Source organism: Aotus nancymaae, unplaced genomic scaffold (genome assembly GCF_030222135.1).
Source record: "Aotus nancymaae isolate 86718 unplaced genomic scaffold, 86718_ANA_hifiasm-v0.15.2.pri h1tg000028l, whole genome shotgun sequence".
Classification (NCBI taxonomy): domain Eukaryota; kingdom Metazoa; phylum Chordata; class Mammalia; order Primates; family Aotidae; genus Aotus; species Aotus nancymaae.
The window spans coordinates 3,670,427-3,688,219 of NW_026988441.1; the positions used below are offsets into that span (position 1 = coordinate 3,670,427).

General features: G+C 40.9%; 2 protein-coding genes and 1 pseudogene across 3 annotated transcripts in view; 1 reads left to right on the top strand and 2 right to left on the bottom strand.

Annotated features, from left to right (window-relative positions):
- Window positions 1-17,793, top strand: part of LOC105723807 (zinc finger protein 577) — a 330,132-nt gene that overhangs the window by 145,131 nt on the left and 167,208 nt on the right. The gene's annotated exons all lie outside the window — the stretch shown is intronic.
- On the bottom strand, window positions 13-16,452 carry ZNF614 (zinc finger protein 614). 2 transcript variants are annotated; one of them, XM_012462137.3, is made up of 5 exons: window positions 15,947-16,451; window positions 12,547-12,762; window positions 5,089-5,215; window positions 4,754-4,849; window positions 13-4,419 (listed from the first exon to the last, which is right to left on the bottom strand). In XM_012462137.3, exons 2-5 carry the CDS (start codon window positions 12,559-12,561, stop codon window positions 2,900-2,902), a joined length of 1,758 nt encoding a protein of 585 aa, XP_012317560.2. In that variant the 5' UTR covers window positions 12,562-12,762; window positions 15,947-16,451; the 3' UTR covers window positions 13-2,899. The 2 variants fall into 2 exon arrangements, with proteins under 2 accessions (XP_012317560.2, XP_012317568.2); XM_012462145.3 differs by lacking the exon at window positions 12,547-12,762 and having other exon boundaries at window positions 15,947-16,452.
- LOC135276893 (U1 spliceosomal RNA) lies at window positions 10,519-10,655 on the bottom strand (annotated as a pseudogene).

The following is a 17,793-nucleotide window of genomic DNA, read 5'->3' on the forward strand; positions in this document are numbered from 1 at the left end:
CCAAAAGCAAAATCCTGTATATAAATTTCACAGCATCTTTATTTATAACACTTCAAATCAGGAAAACTGCAAATATCTCTCATAGGTGAATGGATAAACAAACTAGTACATCATATATGTATACTACTCCCTAATACAAACAACTTTCATCTGGTTAGATAGATGATGGTAAAAAAAAATAATAAAACAACTATTCATCAACTCATATAAACCTTAGGAGTAATTTGCTGAGTGACAAAAATGCCAAAAGCTTACATACTCTCTATTAATAAAAATTTATATAACTTGTTTATATAAAATTTATAAAAAGCATTTATAAAAACAATTTTACCACATCCATGAAATTATTAAATTATACTGATGGAAAGGAAAAGAGTGGGTGGCAGAGTTAGGTTTGGATGGAGTGTAAGCGTAAAACGGCAGTATGAGAGAGTTTGTGTTCATTAAACAGGTTTATGTGGTTTCAGTGTTTACACGAATCTTTACATGTAATACAACTTCTTAGAGTCAAAAGAAAAAAGAAAAAAACATAAAAACTAGTGAAATCCCAGGTAAGATTATTTGCTTCATGGTATCCTGCCAATGTTATTTTTCTGGTTTTGATACTTATGGTAATGTAGGATGTTTTTACCAGAAGTTGGTTGAAAGATACTAGCAAAGCCTCTAGACTATTTTTGCAATTTCTTTTGAGTTCAATTTTATTTAAGTTGAAGGTGGTTTTATAAACTGATCAATCTTAGTTAAGCACATCCAAATATGTTGTTATGTTAATATATTCAACATATTCAGTTTCTTTTTAAACTACTTCAGTTTGCTAAATGTACAATTTATTTTTTATTTTATTTTTTTAAAGACGGGGTTTCACCATGTTGGTCAGGCTGGTCTTGAACTCCCGACCTCAAGTGATCCGCCCACCTTGGCCTCCAAAGTGCTTGGATTATAGGCGTGAGCCACCACGCCCGTCCTGCTAAATGTACAATTAAGCTTAGAGCCAAAGAAAAGGAAAGAGCTAATCATAATATGCGGTGGTCATAGATCATTCCTGTCTGGTTCTGGGGTATTTTCTGACACTAATAAATTCTCCAATTCTCCCACACCAACTGGGTGTTCTACAATTCAATTCTGACACTAACTACTCCAAGTTAATGCAGACTTTACAAGTTAAGGGGCTTAGTCCAACAAGACTGTCCCCACATCAGATGCCACTCACAAGGACAACCTGCACTTCTGAATGACTGGTGATAAATTCAGAGTTCCCACTACCGCTGCTCAAGTTTGATAATTTGCTACAGGGCTCACAGAACTCAAGAAAACAGTGTACTTTGTTTTATTGGTTATAAAGGATGCAAATGAACACTCAGATGAAGAGGTACACAGAGTAAAGCCTGAAAGGGTCCTCCTAATCTCAGGAACCTCTGTCCCTATGAAGTTGGGGGTGTACACCCTCCTGGGATATTTGGAGTTCTCTTAATCTCAGTGTCTAATCTCCAGCGCCCCCCTCCCCTTCCAGGAGGCAGGAGAAATGGGACACAAAATTTCCATCCTCTAGTTACTTGATCTTCCTAGGGAACAGCCACATCCTGAGGCTGTCTAGGTGACCGACTGTAAGTCACCTCAGTAGCATAGTCAGGTGTAATTAAAAGGGCAGTGCTATGAATAACAACAACAACAAAAAGAACCATCCTATTGCTCATGAAATTCTAAGGGTTTTAGGAGCTCTGTGCCAGGAACTAAGGACAAAGACCAAATGTATGTCTTCTTATACCACAATTTTACATAACAGTAAAAATAAACAGTGATGAGAACAGAGTATATTATGGAATCATTGGCAAGGCAACTGAAAATGCACACCAGGTGTATTAGCTGATGTATAAGGTTATTAAGAAAAAGCACTCAAACATTCATCATTTTCACCACATATCATGCCTTCATGAGCTCTTGATATTTTGCTAAGTGTCCACATTTATTTGATAGCATGTTCATAACAATTTTACTTTCTATGTGATTTTCTGACAAATGATGAAGCAGAATGCATCACTGAAATCCTGCCATTAATACTGTTACCTTAAATTTATTCTCCAGTGTAAACTTTGACACTCACTGAGGTCATATTTCTGAGTAAAGGCTTTGTCATGGTCATGATGTTTCTATCAACAATAAGTTCACCTACGTTGAAATCTATGATGAAACCTGGTAATAAAGTCTATCTTTCCAGAGAAGACTTTTCCTAGTCTCTGCATTCACAAAATTTATCTCTGTACACTTTTCAGATATATGAGCAAAAATTATTGCTCAAGACATTTTCACATTAATATATTATAGTTTATTCAACATGTTTTCATTAACAGAAAATATGAGGTAAAAGACCACTAAAGGCACTACCTTATTTACTGTATTCATCAAGTTTATCTCTAGGGCAAATTATTTTATCTCCTGAGGACACACATCTGATAACAGGCAGCACCATGTTTATGTTCCAATTTGCTAGAAATACACTGATTTTTTTTTGTGTGTTTTTTTTTTGCTTTTTTTGAGACGGAGTTTCGCTCTTGTTACCCAGGCTGGAGTGCAATGGTGCAATCTTGGCTCACCGCAACCTCCGCCTCCTGGTTTCAGGCAATTCTCCTGCCTCAGCCTCCTGAGTAGCTGGGATTACAGGCACGCACCACTATGCCCAGCTAATTTTTTGTATTTTTAGTAGAGACAGGGTTTCACCATGTTGACCAGGATGGTCTCGATCTCTTGACCTCGTGATCTACCCGCCTCGGCCTCCCAAAGTGCTGGGATTACAGGCGTGAGCCACCGCGCCCGGCCCACACTGATGTTTAAAAAAGTCTGAGGTGCCACAAAAGGCATTTCCATAGTCACTGCACTAGTAGGGTTTTCATTATTCATGAGTTCACTTGTAAGGAAGAAGCTGTGACTCCCCATTACAGGAATTTTCCACTTGCCTGATTCTATTATCCATTTCTCTTATGTGCATCTTCTTATGTTTGACAAGGTTTGATAAGTGGGAGAAGGCTTTCTCACAATCATTGCATCCATAGGGCCTCTCTCCTGTGTGCGTTCTTTGATGTACATTGAGTACTGACTTTGTGGTAAAGGCTTTTCCACATTCATTGCACTCATAAGGTTTCTCTCCTGTGTGAATTCTCTGATGGGTAATGAGACCGTATTTGTGTGAATAGGATTTTCCACACTCAGTACATACAAAGGGAGTTTTTCCTGTATGACATCTCTCATGTTGTATGAGGCATATTTTCTGGCTGAAGGCTTTACCACATTCATTGCATTCATAGGGTTTTTCTCCTGTATGAGTTCGCTGATGGATAATAAGAGTACGCTTTGTGGTGAAGCCTTTACCACATTCATTGCATATGTAAGATTTCTCTCCTGTATGAGTTCGCTGATGTATAATAAGAGTGCGTTTGACAGTGAAGCCTTTTCCACATTCGCTGCATATGTAAGATTTTTCTCCTGTATGGGAGCGCTGATGTACAATGAGATTGCTCTTCACGGTAAAGCCTTTTCCACATTCACTGCATATATAGGGTTTCTCTCCAGTATGAGTTCGCTGATGTACAACAAGATAGCGCTTCATGGTGAAGCCTTTTCCACATTCACTGCATATATAGGGTTTCTCCCCTGTATGAGTTCGCTGATGTACAATGAGATTGCTCTTCACAGTGAAACCTTTTCCACATTCATTGCACACATAAGGTTTCTCTCCACTATGAGTTCGCTGATGAGCAATTAGATAGCGCTTCATTGTAAAGCTCTTTCCACATTCACTGCACATATAGGATTTCTCTTCTGTATGGATTTGTTGATGTGCAATGACACTACTCTTCACAATAGAGCCTTTTCTATATTCACTGGGTATACACATTTTGTCTCTTGTATTCGTTTTCAGATGCTTACTAAACAAGACACTTCTGGACAACTTCTCACACTGACCACTTCTAGGATTCTCTTCTATATGAATGTTCTCATGGTAAATGAGCTGAGACTTTCTAAGGAAGGTCTCACTTTCAATGCATGCATGGGGTTTCTCAATTTTCTGAGTCCTCTGATGCTTAAATAATTGGAATTTTGTATAGATGCATTTTGAATTTTCAGAAAATCTAGTTTTAGTATGTGTACGTTCATGCTTACCATGTAGAAGGGTTTTCTCACTTCCAATAAACTCAACAGGGTTATTTATTCCATGTCTTCTCTTCTGGTTGATTAAACTTAAACTTGATTTCAAATTTTTTCTGTACAAGTCAAATGTATCATGATTTTGCACTAGAGGAAAATCTGTCTTGCTGAGATGTACAATGTTTCTAAATGCATGCTGTCCATTGCATTGCTGCATGCTCTTCGGAAATCTTTGGTTTGGAGAGTGCTCTTGCAGATGACTGTTAACTTTCCTGATTCCTAAGAAAGAACAGAATAACAAATTCTTCCTTGAGAATTATATGAAATAAAAATGCTTATGAGATGATTTGCTGGGGGCTGGCTCTTTACTGTCAACTCTATGATCCCAGAATAAAAGGAAATTATGAACATGTAAGATGAAATAAGTAAGAAACAGATCAAGAAAAGATAAAAAGTCTTTAAACTATAACAACATTTAAAAAGTTATCAGATGGGGAGATGAATATATAGAGTAGCTGCTTAGGTATCCTCAGATGTTTTACATCTGTGACACCTTTCCTTAATGACTAAAATAAGACTCCAATCACCACTGTCCTTGCTGGTTCTCACTTACCTGGACAATTTTTATTCTGGATTTTAGCATCTGTCATCCATGGTTCTTGTCCATGTGCCAACTTGGATAGTGCATCTGGTTTGCTAGTTTGATACCCTGGTCATGAGGAAAGACAAACACAAACATACTGAATCGGAGTCCAGTATGTCAACATGGGAAAATAATACATTCAATTTCAAAGTAAGCATTCTCTCTTAGAAGAGATTATACCACTTTGGGTCAGAGAGGGGACTTGAAAACGTAACTCTTTCAAACACCATAGTGACTATAAAGCTTTGATTAGGTGAGCCTAGGACAGTATCTAGGCATTGTAGGCACCTCTAGGTGATTCTTACCCAGTGATACCAGGTGGTTATAGTTCTCCACCATCACATCTCGGTACAGGTCCTTCTGAGCAGTGTCCAGGAGCTGCCACTCCTCCCAGCTGAATTCCACAGCCACATCCTCCAGGGTCAGTGATTCCTGTAATTACAAAGTCCTATTTAATAAGATATAAACTCCTATTAATATAACAGTATGAGATAATTTTTTAAAACTTTCACAATACAGTCTGCATCTATATTCCTTTCTCAAATATACTTTGGAAGGGGCAAAATCCTCTATCTATATATTTTAGCACCTATTTCTAAATATTAAACAAAGGCAAATGACATCAAGACAAATAAAACATCCCTACATTACCAATGACTTCACAGCCAATATGAGGATCTGACATGAATAGACTCCACATCCTGAATTCATAAAATAGTACTTTTAAATAAATGTAAGAGGAAAAAAAAGAAACTATATCTGTATAAAGCACAAAAGACCCTTAAAATTGATTAGATTTTTATTTATTTTTTAATTTTTAAAGAGACAGAGTCTTGCTCTGTAGCCCCAAATGGAGTACAGTATCATGATAATAGCTTACTGAAACCTTGAACTCCTAGGTTCAAGTGACCTTCCCACCTCAGCCTCTCAGGTAACTAGGACTACAGGTGGATGCTACTACCAATTTTTGTACAGACAGGGACATGTTATGTTGACCAGGCTGGTCTTGAAGTCCTGGCCTCAAGTGATCCTCCTGCTTCGGCCTTCCAAAGTGCTGGGATTACAGGTGTGCACCACTGCCCCCAGCAAAAAAAAAAACTTCTAACAGAAAAACAGAAATACATATGTGTATTAATGGATAGATTAACAGCATATTAGATACTTATGGTTTCGAAAAGGGAAAATACTATAATAGAGAAGCAAGATCTAATAATAAATATCTAGAAGCTAAAATATTTCAGGACTCACTAAATACCTGAAATCTCAAATTCAGAAATTTCAACAAGTTTAGAGCAGGAACTCACAACTGGTGTGACACGTCAGACTGAAACTACCATACATCAAATGCAAAGGGAAAACTAAAATCATCAAGAGACAAAAGACAGATTACCTACGAGGAAATAACAAAATGTACTGATGGGTAACATTTCAATAATAGAATCCAGAAGGCCGGGCGCGGTGGCTCACGCCTATAATCCCAGCACTTTGGGAGGCTGAGGTGGGTCAATCACGAGGTTAAGAGATCGAGACCATCCTGGTCAACAAGGTGAAACCCCGTCTCTACTAAAAATACAAAAATTAGCTGGGCATGATGGCACACGCCTGTAGTCCCAGCTACTCAGGAGGCTGAGGCAGGAGAATTGCCTGAACCCAGGAGGCGGAGGTTGCGGAGAGCCGAGATTGCGCCATTGCACTCCAGCCTGGGTAACAAGAGCGAAACTCCGTCTCAAAAATTAAATAAATAAATAAATAATAGAATCCAGAAAAGTATGGAATACTATCTTCGAAGTCCTGATTCTTGCAACAAAAAAGGCCAATTTTGGAAGGCCATTTGGGATTAAAACACATGGCTAGCAGATGACTTGCTGTCTTACAACCGTGATACCAGGGACCTGTTTGTCAAGTAAACTGCCATTCTCCTGCTTCACAATAACTTTTCAGAGAACTGCAGTGTGTGAAGTAGAGGTAACTAAGATCCAAGGAAATATTGGTAAGATCATCTATCTTATACTACTGTGTGGGATGCTGCATAGTCAAGAAAGTAGACTCATGAAAGGGTGCAAGTGCTCAAGCCTGGTCAGCTTATCTCATTCTAAAATCTTTATGTGAGATGTCTATCAACTGGGTAACTGTAAAGTTAAATTTCTACCTCACTCCACGGTCCAAAAGAATTTATTACTGGATGGAAATCTTGCAGGCCAACTCTAAGGTAGCCTCTGATAATCTCATTCTCTAGCTGCAGTGACTTCTGACATCAGCTACCTGGGTTAGGCCAAACTTACCAGGTTAAAAATACAGTCCTCCACAGGACTGCCCTCAATTCAGACACAAGCTACAAGCTTGAAGCTACACAGACCACCCTCAACTGCAACTAGCTGGCTACAAATATGTGGAGCTACCATGACTCCCTCAGGTTTAATAATTTGATAGAACAACTCAGACAACCCAAGATAGTGCTGTATTTACAATTAGCACTTTACTATTGCAAAATGACACAAAACAGAATCAGCTAAAGGAAAATATGCACAGGGTGAGGTCTGGGCAAGTTCCAAACACAAAGCTGCTGACTGTCCTCTCCTCATGGAGTCCTGGGTGGCATAACATCTTCCTGACTACATCATGCAACAATATTCAAGAGTACTTGCCAACCAGCGACATGCACCCAAATTTTGATGTCCGGAGTTTTTATTGAGACTTCATTATGTAGGTATGGTTTACGGAAAGCACTGCCCATGTAGCTGAGTTCAGGCTCCAGTTCCCTCCCCTTTCTGACTCAAAACCATAACTCTCTAATCACATAGTGCTCTTTTTGGCATGGGCAGCCCCTATCCAGTGTCATGTCATTGCCATAAATTATCTAGGGATCCACTATGAGTCACCACTATGTATATAGATATAAGCTATCGAATATGAGTGGCTCACCATGAATGACAGAGACATTCTTACAACTTGGGTGATTACAAGGGTTTAGAGGTTACCTCCCAGGAATGAAAGACAAAGGCTAGCCAAATTCTTTATTACACTCTAGGTATTCCTGCCCCTGTGCAGCACCATCCTCCTAAGTATCAAGTGGTCTAATAGCTTGTTTCTAATGAAAAGAATACAGGAAAAGTGATGAGATGCCACTTTAAGATTACAGTCTATATGACTTCCATTTTGCTAGCAGAATCTGTCATTTTCTGGCTTTGATTAAACACTTTGGCATATAGGGGAGGTGCACGTGGCAAAAAACTAAAGGTGGCCTTAGAAAGGTAGAAACTGAGGAACTCAACTGAACTGCCTCATTTCTCATTCTGGAAATGAATTCCTCCCAAAAACCACGTAAGTGAGCTTAGATGTACATCTTTTCCCATTTCAGCCTTCAGATCAGATGCCAACCTGGCTAACACCTTGACTACAACCCCATAAGAGACTCTGAATCAAAGTAGCCAGCTAAGCCATGCCCTTATTCCTGAGCCACAGAAAGTGTGAGGTTTTTTTTTTTAAGTGTTGTTTCAAGTCATTACATTTTGGAGTAATTTCTTAGGTACTAATAGACAATGAACATAAGATATAAACTTAAGAGGAACTTATGAGGCTAGGAGTGGGGCTCATAGTCCCAGGACTTCCGGAAGATAGTTTGAGCCCAGGAGTTTGAGACCAATCTTCAACATAGTGATACCCTGTCTCTACTCTCTACAAATAATAAAAAATTAGCTGGAGTGTGGTGGTGGATGCCTGTGGTCCCAGCTATTCAGGAGGATAAGGCAGGCAGACAATACTTGAGCCCAGGAGGCTGAGGCTGCAGTGAGCCATGACAGTGCTACTACTGTACTCCATCCTGGGGAAGAGAGCAAGTCCCTGTCTCAAAGGAAAAAAAAAAAGGAACAAAAGAAAACATGTTCATAAGTAAAAAGCTTTAAAAAAGCCGGGCGCGGTGGCTCACGCCTGTAATCCCAGCATTTTGGGAGGCCGAGACGGGTGGATCACGAGGTCAAGAGATCGAGACCACCCTGGTCAACATGGTGAAACCCTGTCTCTACTAAAAATACAAAAAATTAGCTGGGCATGGTGGCGCGTGCCTGTAATCCCAGCTACTCAGGAGGCTGAGGCAGGAGAATTGCCTGAACCCAGGAGGCGGAGGTTGTGGTGAGCCGAGATCGCGCCATCGCACTCCAGCCTGGGTAACAAGAGCGAAACTCCGTCTCAAAAAAAAAAAAAAAAAAAAAAAAAAAGCTTTAAAAAAATGACTTCTCGGCTGGGCACGGTAGCTCACGCCTATAACCCCAGCACTTTGGGAGGCCGAGATGGGTGGATCATGAGGTCAAGAGATCGAGACCATCCTGGTCAACATGGTGAAACCCGTCTCTACTAAAAATACAAAAATTAGCTGGGCATGGTGGCGCGTGCCTGTAGTCCCAGCTACTCGGGAGGCTGAGGCAGGAGAATTGCTTGAACACAGGAGACGGAGGTTGCGGTGAGCCGAGATTGCGCCATTACACTCCAGTCTGGGTAACAAGAGCGAAACCCCGTGTCAAAAAAAAAAAAAAAAAAAATTAAATAAGCAAAAACTAAAGACAGTTTCTTACGTTACAAATAATCCAAAGAAGCAACAAAGAGATGAAAGATCTGAACCTCACTGGTGAATGGGAAAATGCAAAATAAAATAGGGCAAAATAATACTGGATCATCTAGATCATGGAAAATACACAATTTGATAACACAGTAAGTGTTGGCAAGATTTGCAACAACGAATGTTCTTTTTGTGCAGTGTTTTCCAACACTAACAACCAATTCTCCAGTTCTCTAAATATCAACTAGATGTCCAACAATTCAATTCAATTCTGATACTACCTGTGTCAGAGTCCATAGATTTAAGTGTTCAATCCCACAAGACTGCCTCCTCTTAAGATGCCAGTCATAAGTCCTGGGCTATCAGTGTTTCTGACTAACTGGCTATAAATTAGGGGCTCCCACAAACCCCTCCTTAGGTTTGATAATTTACTAGAACAGCTCATAGAACTCAGGAAACACTTTACTTATGGTACCTAGATAATAATAAAGGATACAACTCAGGAACAGCAAGAAGAAATGCACAGGGCAAGGGATGGAGGATGGCATGCCAAGCTTCCATTCCCCTCTGGGTGCAGCATCCTCCCAGCACCCTGGTATGTTCACCAACCTGAAGCTTGTTCAAAAGAGTTTTTTTTTTTTTTTTGAGATGGAGTCTTGCTCTGTCACCAGGCTGGAGTGCAGTGGCACAATCTCGGCTCACTGCAACCTCCGCCTCTCAGGTTCAAGCAATTCTCCTGCCTCAACCTCCCAAGAAGATGGGACTACAGGCATGTGCCACGGTGCCCAGCTAATTTTTGTATTTTTAGTGGAGATGGGGTTTCACCATGTTGGCCAGGATGGTCTTGATCTCTTGACCTCGTGATCAGCCCGCCTCGGCCTTCCAAAGTGCTGGGATTACAGGCGTGAGCCACTACACCTGGCCTGTTCAAGAATTTTCATAGAACTTACTCTCTAGTCTATTCCTCCTTTCAGTTCCAATCCTCTAACTGCTTAGTCTTTCTGGGGCCTAGTCTCAGTCTCATCCTGACACTATCTAGAGGTCTCACCATGAAATTCAGGCTCCTCATGAATAACAGAAGACACACCTATTCCTCAGGAAGAAATTCAAAGGGCTTTAGGCATACTGTGCCATGAACTGAAAACAATGACCAAATATATTTCTTATTTATTTTTTTTTTTGTCAGGGGAAAGTGCAAACGCAGTCCCCCACTACCACAAATTATGCAGTTGAGTTTCCCACATCCGGAGTGCAATGGATAAGCCTCGCCCTGGGAAAACCACCTTCGTGATCATGGTATCTCCCCTGCCAGGTAAGTATATATATTTCTTATTATACCACATTTACACGTCACTTTTTATATACCATACTGTGACAAAATAAATATACATTTGGTCTCTACCCCCGAAATCTTTGGAATTGCTGAAGTGATAGTGTCTTTTGTATGCTATTGAGATGATTGCTGGCTGGGGCTCTTCCATGGCCTCAGGAAAGGAGCTGGTTGCCAGGGGAAACAACCTTGTGATCAGACAGTTGGAACTTACAGTCCCACTTCCCCAGTCAACCTCTGACCTCTGAGGAAGGGAGAGGTGATAGAAATTGAGCTTACCACCAATAGTTAATGAATTAATGAATTATGCCTATGTAATGAATCTGCCACCATAACAATAAAAGGATGAGGTTGAGAGTTTCTGGGCTGCTCAACATAACGGCAGTCCTGGGAGGGTAGAACACCCAGAGAGGGCATCAAAGCTCTGTGGTCCTTCCCCATTACCTGGCCCTATACATCTTTTCCAACTGGCCATTCCTGAGTTGTACCCTTTCATAATAAACCAGTAATCTAGTAAGTAAACTGTCTTCCTGCATTTTTTGAGCCTTCTAGCAGATGAATAAATCTGAGTAGGGGGTTGTGGGGGCATCCAACTAGTAGCCAAGTCCAACAGAAGTTGTGAGTAACCTGGGGACCCAGCACTTTTCAGGGGGCAGTCTTGTGGGACTGAGCCCTCAACCTGTGGGGTCTGTCCTAAGTCCAGGCAATTAGTGTAAGAATTGAGTAAATTTTAGAATACCTAATCGGTATGGAGAATTGAATTGATGTGTGGAGAAAACCCCACATATCTGGTATCAGAAACATTGTCTGAGAATAGAGTAAAACTGTTATTCCTGTACATAGATACTCTTCTAAATACATTATATAGATTAACTCATTTTATGCCCTTACTATGTAGGTGCCATATCATCCTTCTCACAGATAAGAAAACTGAGGTGCATAATGGCTAAATGAAGTATGTGAGGTCACACAGCTGGCAACTGACTCCAGAGTCAACAATCCTGGCCTTATTCTACACTGACCATAAAGTAGAATGTCCATTTTGATAGCAACGGAAAGTATGTATTAAATGACTACACCCTAAATTGATTTATTTGTAACCATCCTCAAGTAATACTGATATAATTTCACAAAAAAGCCATTAACACGACCATGTAACCTTGTTCAGTCATGTAGTTTATAACAATATGCCTAAATATTCACCAACAGTTGAACTGCTAAATTGTCACACAGACATCATTTGGAGTTCATTACATTAGGTTAAAAAAAAAAAAAAGAACTTGGCTGGCAGGCACTAGTATGCAAAGAATGCCAATATATTGAAAATGGTCTGGAGGATGTACATTAAAATGACAACCATAGTTAATTCTCGAGAGGTGATTCATGTATCACTGTAATGGTCAAAGAGCTGAACTATAAATAAAGCTTGCATTCTTTCATATTGAGTCTACCTTTTTTCTTTTCCTTTTTTTTGAGACAGGGTCTCACTTTGTCACCCAAATTCGAGTGCAGTGGTGCAAACATGGCTCACTGTAGCTTCATCCTCCCAAGCTCTAGCAATTCTCCCACCTCAGCCTCCCGAGTAGCTGGGACTACAGGTGTTCACCACCACACCCAGCTAATTTGTGTATTTTTTGGAGAGACAGGGTTTCACCATATTGCCCAGGCTGGTCTTGAACTCCTGAGCTCAAGCAATCCAGAATCTACCTCATAAGGCACAATGAACCCCCACCTTTACTCCCAAAAGCAGTCTAAGTTAATTTCTCCCTAGTACACAATTATCCCAGTATATACTTCCTTAAGTTCAACTGACTCTTTAAGGCCACCATAAATCTATTAAAAAAAAAAAAAAAAGGGAAAATACAACAAACCAAAAATCACCTGGGTCTTGATCATTTTCTTCTGTGCTCAGAAAATAGTGTATAACATGGACTATACGTCTTTGTCTCTTCTGCATTTACCGTGAAGTTTTCCTAGTCAGAAATATTGGTGTCCACTTAAAGTTGTCCCTAGAAATGATATCTAAGGCCAGCAACCTCCTTCTTCCTTCATGATTTCACTTGAGTTATCTTGCTTCTGGGAGCCAGGACCTAAGGGCTGATAAGCAAAATGGCTTTAAGTGTACATTCATCCTGGGTCCAGATGTTGTCACTGATGCTCTGTACTTAAGTAAAAGACCCTAATATTTACAGTTCCTTTATTTGGTGCCTCAGGGGTTTATACATCTAGAGCAATAAAACAAGGTTCTAAATGTATGAAAGCTGTGACTTTCTTTCGTGAAGTAGAAGTGGCATGACTATTACAGAGAAGGCGGGAAAGCAGAACCGACACAGTACGATGCCTCAGAGGCACAGGAATTCTCAGGCAGATCAATTTTAGGAAAGAGAACACAGGGAAGACTCCAAGGATGTCTTTAAAATGCATGTGTGCTCATGTACTGCTTCAAAAGTCTCTGTATGCTCTGTGGGTATACATATCTCAGTGTCAAGACCAATGTACTAAACAAATCATAAGAACTATCTCATTTTACATTATGTGCTAAAGAATTAACTTTACCCAAGAGAGGTTTGTCCTTTGCCCACAGTTCCAATGAGGCAAACTCTAAGCCTTTGGAATATGCTGCTTGATAAAATTGTCTTTGGTTATCAGGGCAATTTGAGCCATGCCAAATTGTCTATCCTAATAATGTGAATTACTGTGGGAGGCCTTGGACCACGTGGTATTAGTTTGCTATCTGGAGGTGCTGGAGATTGAAGTCAGCCACAAAGGAAGTCAATTGTATATGTTAACTGATACCCAATAAAAACTCTGAACACCAAGGCCTAGATGAGTGGCAACAATGGTTGCAATGGCTGGCAATAATATAAGCGTGTAGATATAAGGACATGACGTATGAAGCAAAACAGAATTAGAGAGGATTAGACGATTCCACAATAATAATTGAAAACTTTATTACCTTACTCACAGTAATAAGGAAAACAAACAGAAACTCAGCAAAGATACTGAAAACTTGAACAACATAATCAATCAACTAGACTTAACTGATATTTAATACTACACTCAACAGCAGTAAAATAAACATTTTTTTCAAGAGTCTGTGTTATATTCTCAAGGAAAGACCATTTGCTGGGATATAAAACAAGTGTCAATAACTTCTAAATATATTTTCCAACCACAACAATTTAATTAGAAATCAACTTCAGAATGAAATTTAGAAAATATCCAAATATTTGGAAACAAAATAGCACAGTTCTGAATAACCACGGTTAAAAAGAAAATCATGAGCCAGGTACAGTGGCTCACATCTGTTATCCCAGCACTTTGGGAGGCTGAGATGGGTGGATCACTTGAGGCCAGGAGTTCCAGACCAGCCTAGCCAACATGGTGAAACACCCTGTCTACTAAGAATACAAAAAATTAGCCAGGCACGGTAATGCGTGCCTGTAATCTCAGCTATTCAAGATGCTGAAGTGGAAGAATCACTTGAACTCAGGAGGTGGGAGCGGAGACTGCACCACTGCACTCCAGCAAGGACCAGAGCAAGACCCTGTCTCAACAAAAAAAAAAGAAAGAAAGAAAGAAAGAAAGTGAGAGAGGAAAAAGAAAAGCACACAGGAAATTGGACAATATTTTGAACTGATGGGAAATAAAAACACAACATCAATATTAATTAGCTGTCTCTACAGGAGTTCTTTTTTTCAAAAAAAAAAAAACAAAACTTCAAATTAGGAAAAAAAAACCTGTATCAGAAAAGAAAAAAAAACCCTCAAATCATTACTCAATGTACAAACTGAAAAACTGGAAAACGAGGAGCAATTAAAACACAAAGCAATTTGACTGAAAAAATAAAGAGGAAAGTGGAAATCAGTGGGAAAAAAACAAACATTTATTTTTAAAAAAAGCAAGAATACAAAAAGGGACTGAAAAAATCAATAAAATTGATACCCACTAACTAGGTTGAACAAGAACAAAAGATACAAGTTACCTTGCGTCTAAAGAAAGGCATAGCTTTCACACGTTTAGAACCTTGTTTTATTGCCCCAGGATGTAAAAGCCTCCGAGGCACCAAATAAAGGAAGAAATATTAGGGTCCTTTATTGTTAGAAATATTAGGGTCCTTTATTTAAGATAAGTACACAGCAGCAGTGACAATCAGGAATGTAAGATGTGACATTATTACTGCTGACTCTACAAAATGTACATTATTACTGCTGACTACAAAAATTAAACAGCTTATGAAGTTACTTCATGAACAATTTTATGTTACAGATCTCTGTCTCCTTTATTGTTAGAAATATTAGGGTCCTTTATTTAAGGCAAGTGCACGGCAGCAGTGACAATCAGGAATGTAAGATGTTATATTATTATTGCTGACTCTACAAAAATTAAACAGCTTATGAAGTGACTTTATGAACAATTTTATGTCACAGATCTCTGTCTCCTTTACTGTTAGAAATATTAGGGTCCTTTATTGTTAGAAATATTAGGGTCCTTTATTTAAGGCAAGTGCACGGTAGCAGTGACAATCAGGAATGTAAGATGTGATATTATTACTGGGATATAAAACATGTTTAATTTTGACTCTACGAAAATTAAACAGCTTATGAAGTGACTTCATGAACAATTTTATGTCACCGATCTCTGTCTCCATAAAGAAGAGTGGCGATGTGGGGAGACAAAATAAGTTTTGATAAGGACCGCAAGGACGGACTTGAACTTGACAGAGGTAAGTGGATTTGAGCAGGAGAAATGCAGCCTTCAGGGCTGTCCCCGCATTCAAGGTTTCAACCAATTAACAAGGGCCCTGGACCTCCTCACATATTGACAGTTCCTACCAGGGTTCTCCGTGTCTCAGCCCCATATTAAATCCCATATAAAACCCCAAACACGTCTAGGAAACGGAAAGGACATATCCCCAACCCAGACATCTCTAAGGCTAAGCCCCATATTAAACCGCGACCCTGAACGAGGCTCCGGAGTTCACAGGTACAACTCACTCCAGGTCCCAATCACTGAGCCCCACGAGCCACAAGCCGAGTGACTCACCATGACCCCAAATCCAGACAGAGCCGGACTTGTAGCTGATTTCCTCAGACTCGCGACCCTGAACTAGGCCCCCGCGCTCACGGGTACAAACTTCTCCCCTACAGCCAAAGGCCCCGTCATTAACGCCCGGCTTCCTCAGCGACTGCGTTCAAATACAGCCCCAACCAGGATGCTCCACGCACCATCGGGTACACAGGCACACAGGCCGCGAGTCCATGCCCAGAACCCGACTCACCTGAGCCCGAACCTCTCCAGACACCACTGGCAGCCGACAAAAAGCCGCATCCAAGTCCGAAACCTTTTCCTATTCAGACGCGCTCCTGAGGCGGCCTACGGGACGCTTTGCGGTGTCGACGTTGGAGCAAGACGAGGACCACGGAGCCTGCCGGTGATCGCGAGTTCAGACTGCGGGAGCCGCTCTATGACGTCACACGGCTGCGCCCATCGTCGCGTTTCTGACAGGAGCGACCTTAATGGCTGTGGAAATCACTCTCGGCCACCTCAATGCCTTTTTCTCTGCGTTGCAAGGGACATTCAGCAGCGCTGGGCTAACCACGCAAGCTTTAAGAGTCGGGTGCCCAGCCAAGGCCAAAGCGGCGCAGTGGTATTCTATTCAGTCGGCTGGGGGTGGGGAAAAGATGGCGGCGCCCTTTGTGCCCGTTATAGCTGAGACTGGAGCCTTAGCTGGAGTACCATGGGCGCGGCCATCTTAGAGGAAGGCAGCGGCCGTACGACCGAGAAGATGCTCAGACCCAGGACAATTTGGAAAAATAAACAGGGTTTGAAGAAGCCACGGTGCTGGGCAGCAAGCGGTCACAGACTTGCCAGAACCAGTGGTCACTGAAAGTGTTAGATCTGGGGACAGGGCGGGGGTTGTGGACTAGGTAAGGCTTTTTGTAGGTTAATTAGACTCTGACTAAATGGACGAAGCCGAGAATAGGAGTGATGCTCCGTTAAACAGTAATACCCACATGGGGCTTGCTACAAAACTACTGCCATTGGGGAAGGGGATGAGGTGCAGGTGCAAGTGTATTAATAATATCTACATGTTTCCTTCCACAAGTAAAGGAAGATGACAACGGGGCACTTAAGAATATGAAATTAGGGCCGGGCGCGGTGGCTCACGCCTGTAATCCCAGCACTTTGGGAGGCCGAGGTGGGTGGATCACGAGGTCAAGAGATCGAGACCATCCTGGTCAACATGGTGAAACCCCATCTCTACTAAAAATATAAAAAATTAGCTGGGCATGGTGGCGCATCCCTGTAATCCCAGCTACTCAGGAGGCTGAGGCAGGAGAATTGCCTGAAACCGGGAGGCGGAGGTTGAGGTGAGCCGAGATCGCGCCATTGCACTCCAGCCTGGGTAACAAGAGCGAAACTCCGTCTCAAAAAAAAAAGAGAGAGACTTCGGGCCGGGCGCGGTGGCTCACTCCTGTAATCCCAGCACTTTGGGAGGCCGAGGCGGGTAGATCACGAGGTGAAGAGATCGAGACCATCCTGGTCAACATGGTGAAACCCCGTCTCTACTAAAAATACGAAAAATTAGCTGGGCACAGTAGTGCATGCCTGTAATCCCAGCTACTCAGGAGGCTGAGGCAGGAGAATTGTCTGAACCCAAGAGGCGGAGGTTGCGGTGAGCCGAGATCGCGCCATTGCACTCCAGTCTGGGTAACAAGAGCGAAACTCCGTCTCAAAAAACAAACAAACAAAAAAAGTTAGTTCTATTTTTGCAGATGTTGGTGTTGTAACTGTAGAAGATTTAAGTAAATATTCTCTTTTTGGAAGCCAACCTAGAGCCAATTTAATTTTTTCGTTTTCTTTGACACAGCAATTCTAAAAGTTAATTTGGTAAAAAGCTGTCTTAATATTGACCACAACTTTTGTAATTTACAAAAAAAAGGGGAATTACAATAAGAGATGAATACTTTGGTAAATTATGGAACATCCGCTTTCAACTGTAACAGTATATATCAATGTAAAAGAATATACTACAATTGTTTTATAAATAAGAAAAGGTAACTATATTCTTCAGAGGACAAAAAATGATCTGCAGTATAGTATATATATTATGATCTTGTTATT